This window comes from Dreissena polymorpha, chromosome 3, assembly GCF_020536995.1.
Source record: "Dreissena polymorpha isolate Duluth1 chromosome 3, UMN_Dpol_1.0, whole genome shotgun sequence".
Lineage (NCBI taxonomy): Eukaryota > Metazoa > Mollusca > Bivalvia > Myida > Dreissenidae > Dreissena > Dreissena polymorpha.
In genome coordinates, this window is record NC_068357.1 from 43,186,967 (window position 1) to 43,211,448 (window position 24,482).

Here is a 24,482-nt window from a genome sequence, read left to right on the forward strand (position 1 = left end):
TAATAAATCAATTTTTTATTTGACTAATAAATATACTTCTAAACATGTTGTTTTTTACAAAAAGGTCATAAATAAATACATTCGGTAAAGTCCAATAAAAAATAAACTACACATTTGTATTTGTTTAACTGCTTTTGTGGAACTATTTATATTTTGGCATTCTTATTAATACTAAAAGCTTGTCCAATTCCACACATTTTGAAGATGCACGGTGATGATACAATCATGAAATAAATAAGTTTATTTCTGTTGGTTTGTTTGTTGGTTTGTTTGTGCAAACTTTATCATTTGCCATAACTTTTGCAATATTAAAGATAGCAACTTCATATTTGGCATGCATGTGTATCTCATGGAGCTGCACATTTTGAGTGGTGAAATGTCAAGGTCAATGTCATCCTTCAAGGTCAATGGTCAAATATATGGGTCAAAATCACTCATTAAATGTACACTTTTGCAATATTGAAGATAGCAACTTGATATTTGGCATGCATGTGTATCTCATGGAGCTGCACATTTTCAGTGGTGAAAGGTCAAGGTCATCCTTCAGAGTCAAAGGTCAAATATATGTGGACAGTGTTTCACACATCGCTTGTTCATAATAATTTTAACTAGTGCGTGAAAGACCGTTTTTATGCTGCTTATGTCAATGTGAAATACATCAGAATTTCTTTATGTAATAAGCAATGTAATAAATAATATGTGTTCTTGGCCAAAAAATTGATGTGTACAGCATCCATGTATAAGGTTATGCTGCAAACAACATGAAATTTTGACACCAATTTCAGAGTATTCAAGGATTTATTCTTCTACCTTAAGATATCGGCACAAACTACAAGAAAAACTGTCTTTTATGCACTAAAGATTTTTGCATATGTATTTCAATAACTGGAGTTATTTGAGAACATAAAGTTCTTATCGGAGTGTTTGCATTCTGCAACCACCCGTGTGTAAACCCCTGTGAACCCCGTTGATCCTGCACCCTGTGTACATTTATACAATAAGTAACTACTTCTGAAGTATATTTATTTGTAAATTGTACTTCACTTCTATGTCTATATAACCCTTGGTACATGTCATGTTGATACGGAACAACTCTATAACCGCTGATGCCTAGAAGAATATATTATCAAAACATAAATTATCTTAAAACGTACATAGAATAAATTGCCATCAAATACTAAATAAATTAATTGACTCAACAAAACTACATATACTTACTCATATTAAAACATTTAAATATAACAATACAAATACAAGTACAACAAGGCTATTGTCAAGCAATATGGTCCCCTACCGGCTCCACAATTGTCAGAAATTCCACCATTTTCAGATTATTTTTTTTGTGTTGCCATAGCAACCACAATTTTTGACGTATGAACAAAATGAAATGACGTGCATAATGTCCATATTACCATCTATCCATGTTGCAAGTTTCATGAACAAATATTGAGAACTTTTAAAGTTATCGCAGGATCCAGAAAAGTGTGCAGGATCTAGAAAAGTGTGCAGGATCCACCATTTTCAGCAGTATTTCTAGTCTATTTGTTGCCATAGCAACCAGAATTCTTGACGTAGGAACAAAATGAAATGACGTGCATAATCTTCATGTTGCCATCTGTCCATGTTTCAAGTTTCATGAAAAAATATGAAGAACTTTTAAAGTTATCGCAGGATCCAGAAAAGTGTGACAGACTGACGGACACACAGAGCGAAAACCATAAGTCTCCTCCGGTGAAACCGGTAGCGGACAATAATAACATTAAGAACATACTGGTAAAAAAAAAAATACAAATACATTGACTTATATAAATACAACAGCTGCACTGAATATCATTATGGAAGGGAAGTCAAACTTGAGTATTACTCATTCAGAGATCCTTCCTGCCTCAGTTTTCAGGTAGTTTATAACCACATTGCCACTGTTAGTAGCTGCCTCACTATGGAATGTCAACTTATCGTTGCCAATCTTGTATTTCCTGAAGCCATACGCCTCTACCCGCATGAGTTCACTGAAGCTTCTTCGAGTCTCCACTGCCTTGTGACCCCCCCAGAGGTCGTGGATGTTCAACATCAGCTGATCAACATTCTGAAAGTACATGGGAAACTGTACTGTAACAATGCATTAACCCTTCACCACTTGGATACTTACTTTCACGCATTTGTAGTCCCGTAGAAAGTTATATTTATTTTAATACCTTTCTTACTAGATTAATGTTTTTTAAGGCTTCATCTTCAAACCTTAGATACTGATGAGCAGCAAATAGCATAAAACCTGAACAGACTGCGAGTAACTCTGCACAGGCTAATCAGGGACAAAACTTTTCACTTTGATGATATTTTTCGATTAAAAAAATCTCTTCTTAGCAAATCCAGTTTAGGTGAAAAGTGTCGTACCTGATTGAGCAGACTGCACAGGCTACTCTGGGACCACACTTTAGGCACATGCATTAAACCCTTTTTTCACACAGCACCGCTCATATGTATTAGAATGGTTGACTTAATTCTTACATAGAGAGCCCCACTATCCAGTAGAGAAGTGAGGAAGCTCCAGAGATGGCTGCCCATGTCCACGAGCACAAGGTTGGTGAAGGTTGACTGCATGTACTTCTGTAGAGCATCCTCCAGATACACCCTATCAGAAACAGTCCGTTCATAGCTGAAATAAACATATTGCTTCTGAGATAAGGTCTTGTGTGAAATAAGATGAGGAATAAAGGCAAGCTCACTAATAAAGTTAATGAATCCTCAAACTTATTTACTGACATGACATCATTTCAAGTTCACCAATTAAGATTATTTTACCAAAAGGTCTGCACAGGCTAATCTGGGATGACACTTTCCGCCTTTATGAAATTTTGGTTTAAAGAAAGTCTCATCTTAGCAAAAATCCAGTTTAGGCAGAAAGTGTCCTCTCTGATTAGCCTGGGTGGACTACGACACTTTTAGTACAATGCATTAAACCCACTTTTCACAAAGCAAGGCTAAAATATATTGTCAACTTAGATAACAGAGTGTAATAATCCGGTATTAGGTTATTCAATAAGAATATGCCATTTCTTTCCAATGTCTAGACACAGCTTAGAATGCGTACCTGTGCTGATACACCCTGAAGGTAGGTGGCACTGCTGACAAGAGGCTCACCTCCAGTGTGGTCACTGTACAGCGGCTGTCTGGCAACCGAGTAGTAGAACCCTCCATACCTGAACCCCTGAAATAAATCACGGACAAGTGGTGTGCGCTTACAAAACAAGCATCAGATACAGTGGAATGCCAATGGCCTTTGGCCACTAACCTGAGTTTAAATGATTGAAATTCTCAAATTACAAACCACTTCATTCCTTTACCTAAGAAAGTGGTAACCAAATTTAATAAATTTGACTTAGTGAGTGCTACAAGTAATCTTAGGTATTTTTGTTTCACTCACAAGACCCTATTTCAAACATAGCTAAGATAATATAGTGGAATTTATATTACAAAGATTGGCTTATTATCAATTGAATGAAGCGTTCAAAATTGTGATGTCAATTTCCAGTTTTAAACTCAGGCCAGATATCATTAGACAAATGTACTGAAAAAGTTCTATAAAGATTTGGAAATGAGTTAACTGTAGAGAGACAAGAAGGTAAATGTTGACAACATTCAATGGAAAATTGGCAATCACACAAACACACCAAGAGCACTTACGTTTCAAAATCAGACAACATGGGAAACAGATGCAGTGTTTGACACCTTACATATCCTACTGTTAACAAATAAGGATACAATGTGTTCTTCCAACTGTGTGAGTGAGAAATCAACTCACCGGAAAATAATAAACTGGCAAGGTTTATGTTTTTGTGCCTCAACTTTGTCCAGACATATTGATACTGAGCCAACTGAAGGAAGACTAAGTTCAAGGTTTTTATAGCATGATGCCTTCACATCTTCCATATAGTCCTGCAGTCGGTCTGTCTCAAACTCATCAGAACCTGCAGAGCATGACAAACAAGATCTATATACCCTTTACCACTTAGATACCTATTTAACCCTTAACCATATAGATACGTTCTTAACCCTTTACCATGTAGATACATATTTAACCCTTTACCATATAGATACGTTCTTAACCTTTTACCACATAGATAAGTATTTAATGCTTTTCCACAAAGTTACCAAATAGATACATATTTTGACGCATTTGTAGTCCCTTAGAGAGTAACATTTAATGAAATAAGTTTTTTTAAATACTAAATTCAAGTTTTTAAGGCTTCATTTTTAACCCTTAGATACTGATGAGCAGCAAACAGCATAAAACCTGAACAGCCTGCGAGTTACTCGCACATAGCAATTTTCACTTTGCTTCTGAGTGAGTGGGAAAGGGTTAATATACTTGAAATCAGCTTATAAATACAGTTTACACAACACCATTTGAAAATTACAAGGATAAAACATTTGGAAGGTATTTTACAGCAAAAAAAAAATACACACATTAATAGAACTTCATGATGAATCATTCTGTTGTTAACGCCCTTATGAACTTTATATAGTAATCTTAAAATGTTCACTGGCCTGGAAGAAGACAAAACAAGGAGCATTTATGAAGTGTTTACCTGCAATCAAGATTGGCGTTTGAAACTGTGAAAGTAATTTGAAAGTTAATAGAATTGTTAATGATGCAAATTACTGGCTTATGCCAATGTATAGTGGATATTATAACCCCTCTGTTTTACCATCAATAGCTGGTGGGTAGAGGATGAAGTAGTCTGGTCCAGGGTCGCGGGTCCATGACAGGAAGTACACGCAGGACTCCATGAGGGTCACCTGCAGACACAGGCCGTCAGATGCCGTGGTGTGATAGAGCCGGAAACCAGCCGTGTGGAACAGCATGTACAAGGCCCGGTACCAGCTGTACAGGTAGTCATCATCTACCTTGTCTGAATACAACCAACCATTAACTGTAGACTTTTCAAATCATAGACTTCATAAAGGCTACATTAATGACAATAATCGTTGTTTAGCAATATTGTTGAAAAATATTCATAGGATATCGTTTTTTACCCCTATAGGGGCAGGAGCTTTATTACTTGTGGATGCATTTAATCAATATTCTTTTTATAAAACCATTTCTACATATAGCTAAAACTCGTTTTCTTGAAGATGCAAGATAACTGTAGTTCAACATATCAGAATATAGAATTTGAATTAGAAGTATTTAATTTTAATGTTCAATATACATAATATATAAAATAGCAATCCTGTACAATTGTTCATATCTAAATTTGTAAATAGTGTTTATGATGTTTGCAATGTGTAACCAACTTGCCTTGTGACTTTGAATATCTGGTATCTGGTGTCAACATTTCGTGTTAAAAAGATTAAAAACGTTTAAAAAGACTGGTTGAGACAGAAAATAAGTTTTAAATAACCAATTATTCGAGATAAAACTCTGAGATAACAAAATTTTAGATGCAAACAATTAGCAGGGATAAATATGACATAAGCAATACTTTGACATAAGTAAGTTTAAGATGGCAAAGTTCGGATGTACAGCCTATGATTGCGTCAGACTAGAAATGCTGGTCATGCTGCTATATTCTACCAATGTACAGAGCGAAGTGGAGCTGCCTGACGTTGGCCAGGAGGCGGTCCTTCACCATGTAGTAGATCAGCTCGTGTGAGTGGTCCATGTCCGCAAGGGTGTCCACCTTGAGAACGTCCAACACGTCAGTCTTGAACACATCAAACACGTTATTCACTGTTTGGCTCTCATATGAGTTGCGACCATAGTCCGAAGGGTCATTTGGCACAATTATTGTCCTGTACACACGAGTGTTGTTACCCACGATTCCTAGCTGCTCTGGCGACACTATCTGGTGGTGGAAGATGTTGACTTGATACGAGAAGTTGACTGCAAGTGTCCTCTCCAAGGATAAATCGCCACTTGGTCTAAATATAAAGAGTTAAATAATAAGGTCTTCTTCCATGGAATAATGACAGATTTTGGATACCCTATTTCTGGTAAAGTGTTTGCTTGTAAGATATACAGATATGTCACTTTCTACTTCAATGAAATCAATATAATTTGCAATTTTAAATTTTAGTTCTTTAAACTGTGATCATCTTTGTGCCGTCTTAAATTTGCAAAATTTCAATTTGGAAAAAAAGAACTGCATATTCGTCCATTTCTGAATTTACCTATCTTGCTATATACAAATGGAATGCCCTAATATATCAGCTTAATTCTTGCAATTAACATGTTATCCAGGGCTTTTCTGCTAAATAAAGAAGGCCTTAAAACAGACTCGATCCCAAAGCAAATTTGTTTATAAATACATCCCAAACCGAAACTATAAAAAAAATCCGAACTTGCAAAGAAACAAAAAAAAATTAGAAAGAAGTGTCATGTCTAATGATAATTATATCTTAATTTTAATTGACATAAACATCTAACAAAGTATATAACTATAACTTATATGATTTTTTTCACCAAAATGACCAGAAAAAAATGCCTGATAGGCCAATATTTGTTAATAAAAAAATCCCAATTTGTATGATATTGTCGATAAAATTGTTGCCATTTTATCGATTTAAAAAATCACAATTTCACCACACTCCTTTTCCCAAAATGGCTAGAAACTCCCCTGGGATATTGTCTTAGGCTCTAACTGACAGGGGTACAAGTCATACTCGGGTTGCATAATTAGTTGTAGACACAGATAATTTTATCACATAATACTGATTCTTATTTGTTTATTTAAAACAAATCTTCAAATTGCTTCTCATCCCACTCTACATTAATACGAAATTTTAATATCAAACAAGACTATTGCCGAGCAATATAATTATGTCCCCTACCGGATCCACCATTGTCAGAGTTTTTTTGTTTTTTTTATTTGTTGCCATAGCAACCAGAATTTTTGACATAGGAACAAAATTAAATGACGTGCATAATGTCCATATTGCCATCTATCCATGTTTCAAGTTTCATGAACAAATATGAAGAACTTTTAAAGTTATCGCAGGATCCAGAAAACCACCATTTTCAGCAGTCTCTCTAGTCTATTTGTTGCCATATAAACCAGATTTTTTTTACGCAAGAGTAAAATGAAATGACATGCATAATGTCCATATTTCCATCTACCCATGTTTCAAGTTTCATGAAAAAATACATAGAACTTTTAAAGTTATCGCAGAATCCAGCAAAGTGTGACAGACTCACAGACAGACAGACACGCAGAGCGAAAACCATAAGTCCCCTCCAGTGAAACCGGTAGCTTTCTATGCTAAAAAGGTGACATTATACACGTAAGCGTCTTTTGCATGTTCTCTTTAACTAAGTATTTGTGGACATCCTTTAGACGATTAATAAATCCATAAAGAGGAAGATAAAGACTTTATTTATGTCCACAAAAATAGTTTTGTAATCATCCTACTAACAGTAATCATCCTACTCACATTTGACAATGGTGAAACTGACTTGCCCAGTTAACGGTTGCAAATGGCAATCGCAGGACCTTGAGGCAGGATTTGCTGCTGCTTTCAATGCCGCCCTCAAGATCCATGAGAAGAATGCCCACCCAGCCCCAACTACGGTACCACCCACCAAGCTTAAGTTAGAATTGCCGAAAATTGGAACAGGATGTGACCCAGATCAGTGGTCTGCTTTCCAAAGACGATGGAACATGTACAAAGTGGGCATGGCGATCACCAATGCCATGATACCGACAGCCTTGTTTTATTGTTGTGCTAGTGACCTTAGAACAGACTTCATGAGAGATATTCAGGGTGATGTTTCGAAAATGCCAGAGAACGATCTTCTCAATGCTATAAAGAGACTAGCTGTTAAAGAAGAGAGCAGGCTCGTACATAGACTGAAGATGAATCGCATGGTACAGTCCCCTGCAACTGGAATTCGAACATATTCCGCTTCGTTAAGGGGTCAGGCGGCCATATGTCAATACAAGGCCAACTGTAAAGAGCCAGGGTGTGCGCAGGTCTTTGATTACAGTGAAGAGATTATAAAAAACAATTTGATCAGGGGCATCGCTGACCCGGAAATTCTGTCTGATCTCCTCGGGGACTCGAAGACTGATAGGACCTTGGACGAGACTGTTTCATTCATTGCACAAAAGGAGCAAGGCAAAATGACAAAAAGTGCTGTTAGTGATTCGCTTGGCGCAGTAAGTACTTCACAACCGTTGGTGTCAAATGAACAACCTAATAAGAGATGATGGGCATGTGGTGGCCCATCACACGGCCAGAGAAATGCCCGTAAGACAAGAACTAAACACTGTGAGGCGTGGACATTCACATGTGTAAAATGTGCCGTTAAAAGACACTTCATGTCATGTTGCAGCAAGTGTGTCAATTGTAGTACATGGGATCACCGTGACTCATCCTCAAGGAACTGTCCAAAGAATAGGAACAACAAGTATCAAAACAATAGACCACATGAAAACTCAAACAGAGTTAAGAATCTTAACGACGTGGGTTATGTGTACGATCAGTTATGTACTGTGTCTGAAGAAAGCTATCATATGACATAAAAACATTACATAGTATTCAGCACCATGTGTTCGAGGGCCGGTGGATTGCACGGCCTTCAAAGCCACATCCAATGATTACAGTGACAGTCACATTAGTTCCTCAGGATCACATGTTGTTTGGGTACCCAATGAATGACACCTCGAAACTGACATCTGTGAACATGGCTATGGTAGCCGATTCAGGGTGCCAAAGTTCGATAATGCCATTACAGTACGTCAATAACATGGGAATCACAAAGCAAGATCTTCTTCCAGTCAAACTTACCATGTGTGGAGCCATCAAAGAAGATCTAGGTGTGATTGGAGCTATCGCTATTAATGTTAAAACCACTAATGTATGTCCCCCCCCAAATCCACTAAGTTATTTTGCTATGTTTCAAAAACAATAAATAAGGCTTTTCTTTGCAGAGAAGGTCTTGCTTCACTGGGAATGATCCATCCAGAATTCCCTATCTGTAATGTTAATTCTTCTGAGATCGCTGCTTCAATCACGTCCCAGATGATGTATCATGCTCCTGCCCAAGACGGCAAAATGAGCCCCCACCGCTGCCAACAGAGCTTCCACCTGGGATAGAAGCCACAGACGAAAATGTTGACGGTTTGAAAAAGTGGTTGCTTGATTACTATGGATCAAGTGTATTCAATGTTTGCAAGCATTAGCCATTGCCGCTTATGTGTTGTGACCCACTTCAACTTCACATTGACCCCGATTTGAAACCTGTAGCAGTTCATAAACCAGCGTTAGTACCGATCAATTGGAAAGAAAAGGTGCATGCTGACCTTGAGCAAGATGTCCGCATTGGTGTTCTCGAACGAGTAAGTCCTAACACACCCACAACTTGGTGTTCAAGGATGGTGGTCACAAGTAAAGCTGACGGCACACCCAGAAGAACGGTAGACCTGCAACCTCTCAACCGTTGTTTCGTCCGTCAAACACACCACGTGCCAAGCCCATTTCATCTTGCCGACAAAGTCCCACAGAACACGAAGAAAACTGTGACAGATGCATGGAATGGTTACCATTCCGTGCCTATCTGTGAGGAGGATGGGCACTTTACCACCTTCATCACGCTGTGGGGTCGAGTCGCTACAAAGAAGCTCCTCAGGGATTTCTAGCAAGCGGTGACGCATATAATCAGCGATTTGATGCCATCATCGCCAACTTCGACAACAAAGTAAAATGCGTTGATGATACCTGTATGTGGGCAGACTCTGTCAAGGCTGCTTTTTTTCAAACATGCAAGTGGCTTGACATGTGTGCGAAGAATGGAATCACACTGAACCCTAGCAAGTTTCAATTCGCGCAAGACACTGTGGATTTCGCAGGCTTAACGATTACATCCACCAATATCCGACCGAGTGCCAAGTTTACTTATGCTGTTTGTAACTTCCCGATCTCTACAGACATCACTGGGGCAAGGGATTGGTTTGGACTCATTAACCAGGGTGCCTATGCTTGCCAGTACAAAGCAAATGAAGCCATTCCGCACTCTGCTCAAACCTTCTACAAAATTCGAGTGGACAGATGAACTCACCAGAGCATTCAACCCGTCCAAAGAAGCCATCATACAAGAAATGAGGGATGGTGTCCACTTATTTGACCCTGCTCAATTGATGTGTCTTTCCACCGATTGGTCAGTTGATGGAGTTGGCATCCTCATGATGCATAAATACTACGCATGTACTTCCAGAACCCCTGCATGTTGTCCTGAAGGTTGGAAACTTTGTCTTGTGGGGAGCAGATACCCAGCAGAGAGTAGGTACATTTGTATGCTGCCATTGAAGGTGAGGCTTTAGCTGTCGTGTATGCTCTTCATCAAACACGATATTATGTGCTTGGATGCAAAGACTTTATCATTGCCACAGATCATAAGCCACTCCTGCAGATCCTGAATGATCGCTCACTCACTGAGATTGCCAACAGACGCTTAATAAACCTCAAGGAGAAGACACTTGGTTACCGATTTACTGTGGTCCATGTTCCTGGCAAGAAGAATCTCGGTCCTGATGCTGCATCACGCTATCCAACAGGTAATCCGGAACGCCTCCAACTTCCTGGAGACCCGGCGGAACTTCATTCACTTGCTGATGAGCATATTCCTATTCATGAGGTGCTCACTAGTCTATACCAACAATCAGATGATACTGATGATGGATCCACATTGGGAGCAGCGTCCAGTACTCTCCATTCTGTATGTACAGTGGTTACATGGGACATGCTTCGTGAGGCTACGGCGTCAGACTGAATCTCCGAAACCTCGTTCAATGCATAGCACAGGGATTCCCAGAAGATATCAAATATTTGCCACCAGAGTTAAGAGCCTATCATCGTTTATCATCCAGTATGTGTGTAGTGGATGGCGTGATACTTGTGGGTCATCGCGTTGTGATTCCAGCTGTCCTCTGGGAATCTGTACTTCACGCACTTCATGCTGCACACCAAGGCGTCAGTGCAATGCAGGCGAGGGCCTTGGACTCGGTATACTGGCCAGACATCACTGTTGACATTGCAAGGATTAGAATCCAATGCTTACACTGCCACAAAAATAGCCAAATCAAACCCCATGCAGCCCCCAGTTAAAATTCAGTCACCTGAGTTCCTGTTTCAACAGATTTGTGCTGACTATTTCACTTACAACAATACTGACTATGTTGTGGTCGTGGACAGATACTAACTGGCCTATGGTGTACAAGTCTGAGTCTGGTGCAGAGGGACTTGTTAAACGTCTTCAGGAGACATTTGTTACCTTTGGATCCGGAAGAGTTGACATCAGATGGTGGACCACAGTTTACGGCTGGTAAGACACAAGAGTTTCTACGGAACTGGGGCGTCAGACACAGGCTTTGCTCAGTTGTGAATCCACATGCCAATTCCAGGGCAGAACTTGCTGTGAAGACTGTTAAACGCATGCTTATGGATAACACATCGCCAACAGGGTCTTTAGACACTGACATCCGTGACCCAATTCCAATACTGATGGGACGTTATCAACCACACGAGACTTGGAAGGAGTTACTGTCTCATCGTGAGAGGGCATTGGCGAAGAGCCACCCTAGGGACCATGAAAAGTGGTCAGAACATACTAGGCGATTACCCCCACTGCAGATTGGAGACCATGTGTTTATTCAAAATCTTGTTGGAAACCAACACAGGCGATGGGAGCGCACAGGTGTAGTGATTGAGGTGCGGCAATTCCACCAATATGTGGTCAGAGTTGATGGTACAGGTAGGGTCACCCTACGTAACAGGCAGTACTTGAGAAAGTTCTCCCCGTTCTTCAGTAATTCAACTGATCCCCTCATGAAAGCAGTTGAGTCACAGCGTCCCTAGTCTTTAACCCATGAACATGCACAACACCCTCAGTTGCTACAAGCACCTACTGCTATGGAGGAAGCTACTCCTAATGCTCAGGAACCGGCTTTGCCTCCACCACAACCAACCCTGGATCCCGCCGTCCAGACTGATACACCCCCCTACCAACCGAGGATGTACAACCCCAACCGTCTACTCCCATGAACAGGGACACTGGAGGGACAAAGATACCATGAGCGCTCGCTAGGTTGCTACCACACAATAACCCAGGAGAAAAAGAACTGTTACCACCTAGGTGGCCTGGCTGAAAGTCTCATGTCACTGATGGTTGAAATAGCTGTGTGTGTTGACTTATAAACTGTTTAATGCCCTAAAGTTATTCTTTGTTGACTGTTTCCAGTTCATGTGATGGGACTTTTTAGAGATGTGTTGAAATCAAAAACATCATGATCATTTTAGACACATTTGTGTTTATTTTTTTATAATCATGATAATTGTTACACATATTAATTTTCAGGAATCAGTTTTTCACATACCCTCAAAAACTTACCCCTATGAAGGGAGATAACTAAGTATTAATATGTATGTCTTGTTTACTTCCAGATCTTTGTGGACATCCTTTTCCATCTTCCACATTTAAATCTTGTCAATTTGTTTTACATCATACCATACAAACTTTAAAGCTTGGGGAGGAGAGGATTCTTGTAATTTGTTACTTTGTCTGATTTCTGTATAACTTTTTAATTTGTGTGATTTATGTAATTGAACTTGTTTTATAATGTTGTCATTATGGAAAAGTTATTCCATCCTTTAGACGATTAATAAATCCATAAAAAGGAAGATAAAGACTTTATTTACTCTTCATATTAAAATTTTAAAACAAGAACTACCATCCCAAACATGTGCAATAGATTTGCAAAAATGATTGTGTGTTTAAGTAAGTTAAAAAGACGCATTCAGATAAGCATTTCCAATTTTGAATTCTACAATATTTTGTAATTTAAACTAAACTACAAATAATGCTCTGTCAGTCAGAACCTGATTAACGGTAAATCAGTTCACATTCAAAACAGTCATAAATTTGTGCAACAGTGGGAACGCAGAACACATGAAAAATTAAACCTCCATGCAAATAAGTGATCCAATAGTATTTCTCTTATTTTAAGAACTCTTGTTTTTGTCATTTCATATAACATGTACAACCATGCTTAAATCTTTTATTTTCACGAAGCACCTCTAAATAGATTTAATTATCAAACCATAACTCCTACTAAGCTTACCCTATAGAGAACATGACCCTGGGCCCTCCCAGCACCAGGTTCAAGCCTCCAGCTTTCTCCAAGCACACCGGCCACATGGTGACATTTAGCCCCTGCATGGTGACATTGCACTGATAGTGGTATAGGGTGATGAACTTGAGTAGACGTCGCGCCTCACTCTGGGCATCTGTGAGCACCTGAAGGGGCCGGTACCCCTCGCTGAAGTAGGTCACCTGGAGACAGGCAACGCCCAGTGCAAGCAGGAAGCCACCATAGAGCAGCAGACGCCTCCTCCTGCTGGCAGCCATTATGGCATGTTTCAATATAGATCTCATCCTGGAAGATTTATGTCCACGAAGGAGTTGACCTACTGTCTGTACGTGAATGTCTCACTTTGTCACACAACAGATGTGTTCTACCCGTGATTGACATGATCACATTTTAGTTGAAATGACGAAAAAAAGAAAGAAAATCTGATCATTTAGACAATCAAAATGTGGTAAACACATATACAGCTTACTCCAAGGCTACATACTTGTTTTGCTGACTTTCAATTCTCAAATGTTAAGTTCATAAGAATCATAAAATAACCAAATGTTAAAAGTTAAATCAATAACATACAAATGCTGCCTTCCCTATTGCACTTATTTCAGTCTGAAACCCCAAACCCGTCTGTCACATTTGCAATAATTCACTACGACAAAGAAACTCAAAACCACTAGGTTCTTGTCTTTATCTAGTTTGGAGGTCTTTTCCCCCTGAATTCTATATCAGCACACTATTGATTATTTCTCAAAGACTGATGTGGTAGGAAGATGCAAACTCTCTATGCAGACTGGATGACAATGCCCAGTATTCCTAAAACAGATCATGGAAAACATAAACCACAAGGCAATATAAATCCTATCATAGGCTAAGATCTATAGTGAAATATATTTTTTGCTATTACGCAATGGCAAACAAAAGAGACATTGCTTTAAAACCTAATTTTCTGTGAAAGACTAGCACAATTCCATAGATATTTTTACAATGGAATATTGCAGAAACATCATTAAAACCAGATAAACCAGATGTGTATTGTAGCAAAATAGGGATAATACAATAATACAATAATAATAACAACTGAGACTGTTGTTGATACAACTCTGCTGAAACCTTTGTTATGGTGGCGTTATATTTAGACAATTAATAAAATTATCAATGAAGGAGAATATAAAATTGTGTGATGTTTTAAAAACACCAGTTGCAAAATGACACTTTAGTTTGTAGAACAGCAAGTTATAAATCACACCTCCCTGAATCAAGATCTTGAGGTTGAAATAATTTTGAATTAGCAAGTAGTTTTGTGCGAAATCAGATTTTTTCCACTGAAAATCCTTCTTTAAGAAGAAAAAAACAAGACTTTATAGTAAAATAAGCTCACAAAAAAAGCTCAGCCCGCCTACTAATCCTTTTTTTCATTTAGCAACGCAATTTTTTAGCCCATGACATGCCCATTATAGTTACTCCCAGGCTGTTCTGGTTTTATGCTGTTTGCATCAGAGTGGGAAAGGATTAAACAATTCATAGGGTAACTCGCACTTTAGTCATAGGGACCCGTCACACACACACACAAAAATATATAAAAAAAATTTGTTGTTGTTGTGACTGGTCTCTATGCCTTTAGTCGGTTGGGTTAACAGTAAAATTCTATAATAACAAACTATTTGATCAAAGCCGAGACTCAGCCTGTGCAGGCTTTTAGTATCAGATCTTATGAACCTATTTTTAAAATAGCTTTTTGGTTCCCAGCTAATGTTCATTGAAAAATATTTCATTAACAATACTCACTGAATTGCCCATGAGTCGGACCACAAGGGCACGTCACACATAAACAAAATCAGAATATGTACATATACTGATTTTTATTTTTTTATTTTTACTGGCCATATTCGCCCTTAACACGTACACATATTTGTCGTAGCATTTATTGGGTTATCCATTCCCTTTATTGGGTTATCCATTCCCTATATTGGGTTATCCATTCCCTTTATTGGGTTATCCATTCTCTTTATTGGGTTATCCATTCCCTTTATTGGGCTATCCATTCCCTTTATTGGGTTATCCATTCCCTATATTGAGTTATCCATTCCCTATATTTATAAAAATGAAAATATTCAATATTACAGTCTTAGGTTAAATGTATTAGTTTATGATTTTGTTAACATACATGTATTAACAAAAATAAATTTTAAATAGAGGACAAATGCAGGGTTCACAATAAGAGCCGGCCGCCGGCTAAATCGGCCGTTTGAAATCAGATTTTGGCCGGTTAAAAATCGCTCAGATTCGGAAAATCAGCAATTTACCAAAAAGGCTGCATATAAAAAAGGCCGAATACCAAAAAGGCCTTACCAAAAAGGCCTCAAAGAGTACCAAAGAGGCCAAAAAAAACCAAAAAGGCCTTAATGCATTTGTTGTTATTTTAGGTTTTAAATTGTGTTTACAAACAAATACACATAAATCAAAATGGAATAAGTCATACAACAGATATAAAGTTTATCATTTTCTTTATTTGTTGTTTATGTTTAAATATACATTTACGATATATATAGCCAATGTACAAGCATTATAGAGTTATAATATTGTTAAACATGTAAATTCTATTTTTTTATTAAAAAACAGTTAAATATGTTAAATTGATATTTAAGACTTTCCTTATTTTCCCCAAAATCTGGCGTTTCTCGCTATTTTTTCCCCAAAATCCGGCTTTTCTCGCTATTTTTTCCCCCTAAAAAAAAAGCCAGGCCCTTTCCCCAAAATCAGATAAAAAAACCTGGTATTATATTGACAAACAATACCATTCTTCTACTTTTATAGTATAATGTATATTTTATGACAGTCAACTGATAAAATAACCACAAAGACATATTTGATTATCTTTGGTATACCGGTAGTTATAGACTACTGCAAACTTAAAGCTGACATTTTATGATTAAACAAGATGTGTTTGAGAAACACAATGTCCCCGTATATGATGTTGACCTCGTAGGATGACCTTGACCCTTCACCACTCAAAATGTGCAGCTCCTTGAGATACACATGCATTTCAAATATAAAATTGCTAGCTTCAATATTGCAGAAGTGACATTACATGCTCAATTTTGACCCATATACTTGACCTTGAAGGATGACCTTGACCTTGACCTTTCACCACTCAAAATGTGCAGCTCCATGAGATACACTATATGCCAAATATCAAGTTGCTATCTTCCATATTGCAAAAGTATTCATAAAATAAGCAATTTGGGCCACATATATTTGACCTCTTACCTTGAAGGATGACCTTGACCTTGACCTTTCACCACTCAAAATGTGCAGCTCCATGAGATACACATGCATGCCAAATATCAAGTTGCTATCTTGAATATTGAAATACTGCAAAAGTGTACATTAAATTAGCGATTTTGACCCATATATTTGACCTTTGACCTTGAAGGATGACCTTGACCTTTCACCACTCAAAATGTGCAGCTCCATGAGATACATATGCATGCCAAATATCAAGTTGCTATCTTCAATATTGCAAAAGTTATTGCAAAATGTTAAAGTTGGCGCAAACAGACAGACAGACCAACAGACAGGGCAAAAACAATATGTCCCCCACTACTATAGTGGGGGACATAAAAAAGATATTAGTGTGTGTGTTTTATTTTTACCCAATTAATTTAATTGAATTTAATTAACTTTGCAACCAAGGTCAGCATATAAATTACCTACACAAATTTACAGAACAATGCCTCTATCCCAACTTAAGTTATCGAGGGAAAGGTATGGCCCAGGTAGACCTAAATGGAAGGGACAGTGTGCAGCACCTTTCTACCCCAAGGTTCCACCTTACCCCCTAAGACCCCTACCATGCCCTTTCTTTATCCAGCTCTTCCATTAGCTTTTAAAAGTTGGAAGTTCTGACTTCCAAGCCTAAAATTTTGGACGTCCCAGACATACATTTTGAAGTCCCACTTTTATTTCAGAATTTTAATATAGATACCGTACATGTTCCAACTCTATGCATTACCCGATAATCCAGTATTATTACGATTTCTATTTTCAAAACCAAAGTACGGCCAATATTGACGTCCGCCATTTTACGCAAGTGCATATACAAATTGAATTGTGGGATGGGGGAACTCCCATTGAACATGCGTTAATCACGTGACTCGATTTGAGAGCATAGAGCACTGGTCATATTTAGTAATTACGACAAATCAACGACTGAATTAAACATGTTACATGTACCTCATTTCAGAAAAAATTGCGTAGGTGAAAGCGAATTTCGGAGTATAAAAACGCGTCTTTCTTTAAATTTTACCGAGTACACTTCATTCCAAATTGCAATATAACTTCAATTAACTTGTCAGGTCACTCATGCATGTACACATGTAGACCAATATGTATGCATAGTTTGGCAATCTCAAAACACGTTATTTAACTACTAATTGCATTATACGTGTTATGGCCATTGATACAACAAAATACATGATTTAATTTTAGTATTTTCAAATGCGTATAAATAAACGTGTTATCCGAAATAATTTCCAGATTTTATTTTTCACGGAAAGTTAAGAAAATTCTACCAACAAATAAACATTTCTCGTGTATTGCTTGTACATATGAAATCATGCAAAAATTATACTTCATGTACATTCTTCCTCGGGGAAAGCGTGGACTTAAATATTTGATTGCTGAATACAAACTTTGTAGCGCAGAGGTCGCTAATATAATTGTATACAGCTTCACGTGGGGTCGGCATGTATTCGACTGCCTGAGCGCTGATTGGCTGATGCGCTAACCAAGAAGAATTTGATTGACAGCTGGAAAAATCAATATTGGCCATTCGCTGAGAAATTCATTGATAACAGTAGCTCTTAGGCGGAGTTAACGGTCTGAATAACCCGATTAACTGTTGACATGTGTACGTGTTGTGTATTAGAAAATAGCGAATATATGCGGATTATCGGACGTCCAAGGGACTTCCACCATTTGTATAATTGACATACGACTGCCGTTTTCGGGCGTAATTTACGCCCGTACGTCCACTAACGGAAGCGCTATTTATCTGATCACATTACTGTACGGCAAATTTTATGTCAAGTTTCAATAAATCTACTATTATTTCACAGTGAAGCTAGTTTTATCAATTATAGAAACAATTTTTTTAATGAAAGTACATATAATATAAAATACATGCATATGAACATAATTCACATACTGTTTTAAAAATATGCCAAAAGGATATCAATTTAACTGCACAGTCAAAAGTGCCCTTTGAATAGAAGAGCATCCTGCCCTTTTCAATTAAAAGTTTCCAAAAAATAATATATTTTTAATAAGTAGTAACAGTGATTGTTAGTAACATGTCATTTATCTCCAAATTCAGCTCTACAAGTTGAACATAAGAAAATATATTATTTCAATCACCTTTATTATAAATTTTATTTTTTAGCCCAAAATCAACAACATTAATTTTCCAATTATAGTCAAAAGAACGCGATATTTCCCAATCCAAAAGGGACCCAGCTCAATTCCCAAAATGCAAACCTTAACTGACACTTCATCTTGCATGCAAACCTTAACCTAAGTTTGTAATTGCAGTATATAATGTACTTAAGTCGTGTAAATTCCCAATGCAAAATAGTAAAAAAATCCAAAATTTAGAAAAAACAACAACATTTTGATTTATTTATTTTATGAAGTGTTGTATGATTATTTAATTTATTAGATATATGATATATCTCAATTTTATTTCATCTTGTTCTAATAATTATAAAGCGTACAATAATTAGTTTTTTTTCACAAATCACAGGACATTCTAAACAAATACCAATCTTCACAAAATGGCCGGGAAAAGGCCTGTTATTATTTTGATAGTTGTAATTGAGGATACGTTGTACGAAATGTCACCGGTGCGAATCGTTATTCAGCAAATTGACGTATCTTTATTAAAGTCTATGAATTTTTAAGCAAGTAAAATACTCGCTTCCATCATAAAGAATACATACCTGACACGCACAAATTGATGAATGTGGAACATTAATGAAATAATTTGACAATTCTGCTAATTAGATCATTTAAGCTTTACTTCTTGATTAATTCCCCTTGAATTACCCATAACACAATGTTCAAAATGTCAGCCTTCATGAATCGACACATGAATGCAACTCATTGACGAAATGGCCCTATTGACCTCTGAAACAAGACTAATTTCACAGAAATTATGGGATTCCGATAAAGGTTTAACTTCATTTATACAACCTTTTTCTCTTTCGAAAGATGAATGCGACACGCCATTATCTAATATTTGAATATTTTCGGATACTATAGATTATTCGGACATGGATGTGATATCATAGACATGTCTATTTGTCATGTTGATGAAGGCCATATGATAAATTAACGTTTGGTCAATAGTTTGAATTTTGTTTGTTACAAGCATCAGATTAGTTTGATATGACATTAATAGGTAAACATTGTTCTTAAACCTGTTCTTGAATTGCACCTTTTAATAATTTTTATTAAACAGGGTATTCCTTTCTCTACATACAAATGCGCCAAAACAAGTTAATAGGTTTTTAAAGTTCTTTTGTTTTCAGGATGATTTTAGTATCACTTTTTAACTGAATTTAAAGCTACTCGTATCAGCGTTTTTCCTCTATATAAAGTTGCTACCGTAAAACGGCACCATTCCCAATGTGACAATTTTTTTCCAATGTCAAAATAATAAATTTCCAATTCACAAACAAAAACACTCCCAATTTGCAGAAAAAAATGTTGAAAACCTGCATACACACATGTTAATCCCTTTTGTCAAAACATCGCAGTCTACACAATAGGTCAGTATACCTGTTAAGCGTGTTTTTGCAACAATCAACACTTAATCCTGTTGTGTCCGGATTTTCTGTTAGTACTGTCTAAAGTATACTGATTCAATAATGAATCGTCTAAAAACCGTACCGATAAAGATACAGCATGTATGATTTTTAATTAATTTTGAGGAAATGTCTATTCAAAATCATTTGCGATATATATAAGTTAAAATGAACAACAAAAGTTAATCCAAAAATAACATGTTTCATAATTTTTCTATGCTACTTAGTTTTTATACAAAAATCAATACACCCACGCTTTCCATGTGATAATGTGACGTGTTACATTAGCAGCATATTTTTCGCGCGCTTTTTTTTGGAACAAAGAATGAACCGTACACACAAAATATACATGACTTGTGCACTGTTGATATGAAGCTAGAATTTGAATGATAACATGGCGTTAACATTAAAATTCAAAAGTTTGTTAAACTTCTCAACTTGGCGAAAAAATTTTTATTAATGATAGTATGAAGAATATTAGAATAAATTGCACAATTTACACGAGGATTACACAGGGTTGCCATCATCAGTCTCCTAAGTAACTGACCTAAATTTTTTCGCGGAGGAGTACACCATAATTACTGTCTAGTTTGGTAGGTACATGTACAGCAACACCACAGAACCACTGAAACTATCCATTGATAGTGACAAAAAGTTTTTACCGCATAACTGATTCACAATCATTCGCATCTTCAGTGCCATGGAGCCATACTTTTATACTATTCAACTCGTTCAGTAGTATGTAACCAATGTCTGTGTAAAATGAACACAGCCAAAAAAATTACCGGTACTGATTATCAATCGCGCATATATACAATGCTGAGTTTCAAAATTGGGGATTATGTATCAAATATTGAGTTCTGCAGTGCATAGTTGTCAGATGTTTTTATAGCAAATTTTCATTTATGGTCGAGTCTACTGACGCAAACTTTGTTCAGTCAGCGGAAGGTTATCCTATGGAACATGAAGCTCAAGAGCCACGATTTAGACCGTTGTTTCTTTCAAGAACGGATTTTTATGTTTAAAGGGGCCTTTTCACAGATTTTGGCATGTTTAGAAGTTTATCATTAAATGCTTTATATTGATAAATGAAAACATTGGATACAAAAAGCTCTAGTAAAAAATCAAGAATAAAATTTTAAAAAAGAAAAAAAAGGTAACCCTCTTCAGGGCTCGAACCACTGACCCATGGAGTCCTGATGTAGGAAGTCTACCACTTAGACCACTCGTCCATTCTTCCGAATGGAATGTCAGATGTATTTTATATTTTATATAAGCAATCCTCGTAGTTTCACAAAATTTAACGACAACAACAGAACTCTCCAAATTATTAATTCATTTTGCGTTGCAACTCTGTATATTTTTTGGGTTTTTAAATCGTCAAAAGATGCATATAATAACTATTTTAGAGCATGGTAAATGTTCAGTATTACTGTTTCCTCACAAATATCATAACTAAAACAAAAATTTGCGAATCTGAAACAACTTTTTTCAATTTTGTCAATTTACATAAACGTGAAAAGGCCCCTTTAATAAACTCGTTAAGTGTTGATAGAAACAGGACTTTGCAGGAAATCATTCACCACTTCGATCTTAATAAATTTCCCAATTTGGATGAAAACGCCACTAATTTTCCCAATTTGGCCGGTACCGGCACCATTCCTAAAGTAGTGAGGAAAAAACCTGCGTATTTTTTTACAAAAAAGCTAATTGTCTAGTGTCTACTAGCAAAGTTTGACAGGAGATGCTGACCGCCTTGCCTTTGTATAGGCCTGTCTTATAAGTAATATAGTTGAACAAAGTTTTCCAGTCATAAGAGCTTTCATGTATTCTAACATTTTGTTTAATTTGTATTCTTACTATAGGACTCTTAGATGACTTAGTTGAGAGATTTTGCTGTGGCCAATATGGTAAAATTCTCGAAGCTCCATTTGTAAAGAAAGTCTTCGAGGTGAATGGAGATTCAGTGACCTCTACAGATTTTAATGCTCTTCTGCTGAGCAATATCTCTTCTCACATTGATCACCCTGACTTAGAGGTCAAACAACAGAGGTACTCGTGTTCATTGTCTCTTTGTGAATCTCGATATAATAAAGTTCAAGTATGATGTATAATGGTTCTAATTGAACATTACTTGAAAAATGCTGTGCAGATACCTAATGTAAATAATATAAAATGGTAAAAACCTTCTGTATTTATTTTAGATTGATGAAATTGAAAGATATCAAAATACCATAACCCCATAACCATTTGTTAAAAGGTGATAGGCTTTAGTCCCAAAACAGTAATTGATTATAATTTATAAACATGTACATATATGAATTTGTCATAACAACGGGGAGAGTGTGAGTCTCAACAGTTCAGTTGTCCTCTTCAGAGAGTTGGAAGTGCTACTGGTGGGTGTATGCTGCCTGCAGCTGTTTGTGCAGAACAACTGGCTGGGGCCTCGCCCCTCCATCTTCACACCCAAACAACTCATACCAGAGGCTGTTAAGGTACACTACAGCAAAAGTGGGGCATACAAAAAGTATTATATCTTCTTGAATTAGTCTTTTGATTTTAATATAATAAGCAGTGCTTTCCACAGGATTTTTTTTAGACGCCCGGGGCTGATAGGGTTAGCTTTGGGAGGGGTGTCCCCTCCCGACGTTGATTTTTTAAAAATTTAACGTGTCAATTGACGTCCTGTGCTGCGTTATAACTCGAAGAAAAACAGCGTCAAAAGAGGTCATTTGGTGTGCTATGTCTCTTCAAGAACCCCCCCCCAGCTGTAAAGTCATTTATAAAGATATATTTTTTTAATTGTTTTAAAACTTTCCAGCATAGATAGTGAAATCCTGACTCTTAACTATTCCCCAATACATCCGTATCAACCCGACATTATTACTGCATACTTACTACTTTTCAAGTTTCTATTCATTACCCAAGAATCCCGTTTATTCCATTTTTAGCTCACCTGATTGCTCAGGTGAGCTTTTGTGACCGGTCTTTGTCCGTCGTCCGTTCCGTCCCTCGTCCGTCCACATTTGTTCGTAAACACTCTAGAGGCCGCATTTATTGTCCGATCTTCATGAAACTTGGTCAGAAGATTTGTCCCAATAATATCTTGATCGAGTTCGAAACTGGGTCATGCTGGGTCAAAAACTAGGTCACTAGGTCAAAAAAAACTAGAAATGGCGCGGCAGAGGCCGACGCGTATCCCCACGCCGAATGTTTGACCTAGGTGTGCCCCAGGGTTGGTAATGGGGCCATGCATAGCTGAGATTGACCGTATTGTCATAAGAGAAGTTCATCATCAATTAGAAGTGAATTGGTGTAGAAATGAAGAAGTTATAGTAAAAGGCAATTTTGGGTGGGTGTGACATATGTGGGCAGGGCGCCCCAGGGTTGGTTATTGTGCCATGCATAGTTGAGATTGACCGTATTGTCATAAGAGAAGTTCAGTATCAATTTGAAGTGAATCGGTGTAGAAATGAAGAAATTATAGTAAAAGGCAATTTTGGGCAGGTGTGGTCTATGTGGGCGGGGCCCCAGGGTTGGTAATGGGGCCATGCATAGTTGAGATTGACCATATTGTCATAAGAGAGGTTCAGTATCAATTTGAAGTGAATCGGTGTAGAAATGAAGAAATTATAGTAAAAGGCAATTTTGGGTGGGTGTGGTCTATGTGGGCGGGGCGCCCCAGGGTTGGTAATGGGGCCATGCATAGTTGAGATTGACTGTATTGTCATAAGAGAAGTTCAGTATCAATTTGAAGTGAATCGGTGTAGAAATGAAGAAATTATAGTAAAAGGCAATTTTGGGCGGGTGTGGTCTATGTGGGCGGGGCCCCAGGGTTGGTAATGGGGCCATGCATAGTTGAGATTGATCGTATTGTCATAAGAGAGGTTCAGTATCAATTTGAAGTGAATCGGTGTAGAAATAAAGAAATTATAGTAAAAGGCAATTTTTGGTGGGTGTGGCCTATGTGGGCGGGCGCCCCAGGGTTGGGATTGGGGCCATGCATAGTTGAGATTGACCCTAATGTCATAACAAAAGTTCAGTATCAATTTGAAGTGAATCCGTGTAGAAATGAAAAAATTATAGTAAATGGAAATTTTTGGTGGGTGTGGCCTATGTGGGCGGGGCGCCCCAGGGTTGGGAATGGGGCCATGCATGGTTGAGATTGACCGTATTGTCATAAGAGAGGTCCAGTATCAATTTGAAGTGAATCGGTGTAGAAATAAAGAAGTAAATGTAAAATAACCTAAAAAAATGAGTGATAATTTCTGACGTGGCCCCACCCCAACCGCTATAACTTTTGACCCAGGGGTCAGATCAAAATTCCAAATAGTGCAGGGTCGCACATATGCTCATAGCTACCATGTGTGTAAGTTTCAAGGTTCTAGTGCTTTTAGTGTAGGAGGAGATAGTGGCCAGGACGGACAGACGGACGGACGGACGGACGGCGGAGATAACCACAATATCCCCACCTTTT

At 37.5% G+C, this 24,482-nt stretch overlaps 2 protein-coding genes across 2 annotated transcripts in view; one reads left to right on the top strand and one right to left on the bottom strand.

Moving 5' to 3' along the window:
- LOC127873875 (uncharacterized) lies at positions 1 to 19,295 on the bottom strand. The gene is made up of 8 exons (XM_052417972.1): positions 19,139 to 19,295; positions 13,119 to 13,955; positions 5,579 to 5,925; positions 4,710 to 4,913; positions 3,803 to 3,968; positions 3,092 to 3,208; positions 2,509 to 2,656; positions 1 to 2,086 (listed from the first exon to the last, which is right to left on the bottom strand). The coding sequence occupies exons 2-8, from the start codon at positions 13,430 to 13,432 to the stop codon at positions 1,865 to 1,867; spliced, it is 1,518 nt and encodes a 505-aa protein (XP_052273932.1). The 5' UTR covers positions 13,433 to 13,955; positions 19,139 to 19,295; the 3' UTR covers positions 1 to 1,864.
- Positions 19,215 to 24,482, top strand: part of LOC127873870 (tetratricopeptide repeat protein 27-like) — a 30,327-nt gene continuing 25,059 nt past the window's right edge. Inside the window, exons 1-3 of the mRNA XM_052417958.1 lie at positions 19,215 to 19,370; positions 21,871 to 22,057; positions 22,383 to 22,500. Of these exons, the coding sequence (XP_052273918.1) occupies positions 19,292 to 19,370; positions 21,871 to 22,057; positions 22,383 to 22,500 (384 nt within the window). The 5' untranslated portion in view covers positions 19,215 to 19,291. The remainder of the gene's footprint in view (positions 19,371 to 21,870; positions 22,058 to 22,382; positions 22,501 to 24,482) is intronic.

Bases quoted from the DNA above. Each gene is read 5' to 3' on its own strand.
- LOC127873875 (XM_052417972.1), bottom strand. From the start codon at position 13,432: ATGAGATCTATATTGAAACATGCCATAATGGCTGCCAGCAGGAGGAGG. The intron at 5,926-13,118 runs GTAAGCTTAGTA...CTTTATATTTAG, and splicing joins AGGGTCATGTTCTCTATAGG to ACCAAGTGGCGATTTATCCT. The intron at 4,914-5,578 runs GTAGAATATAGC...GGTTGTATTCAG, and splicing joins CCACTTCGCTCTGTACATTG to ACAAGGTAGATGATGACTAC.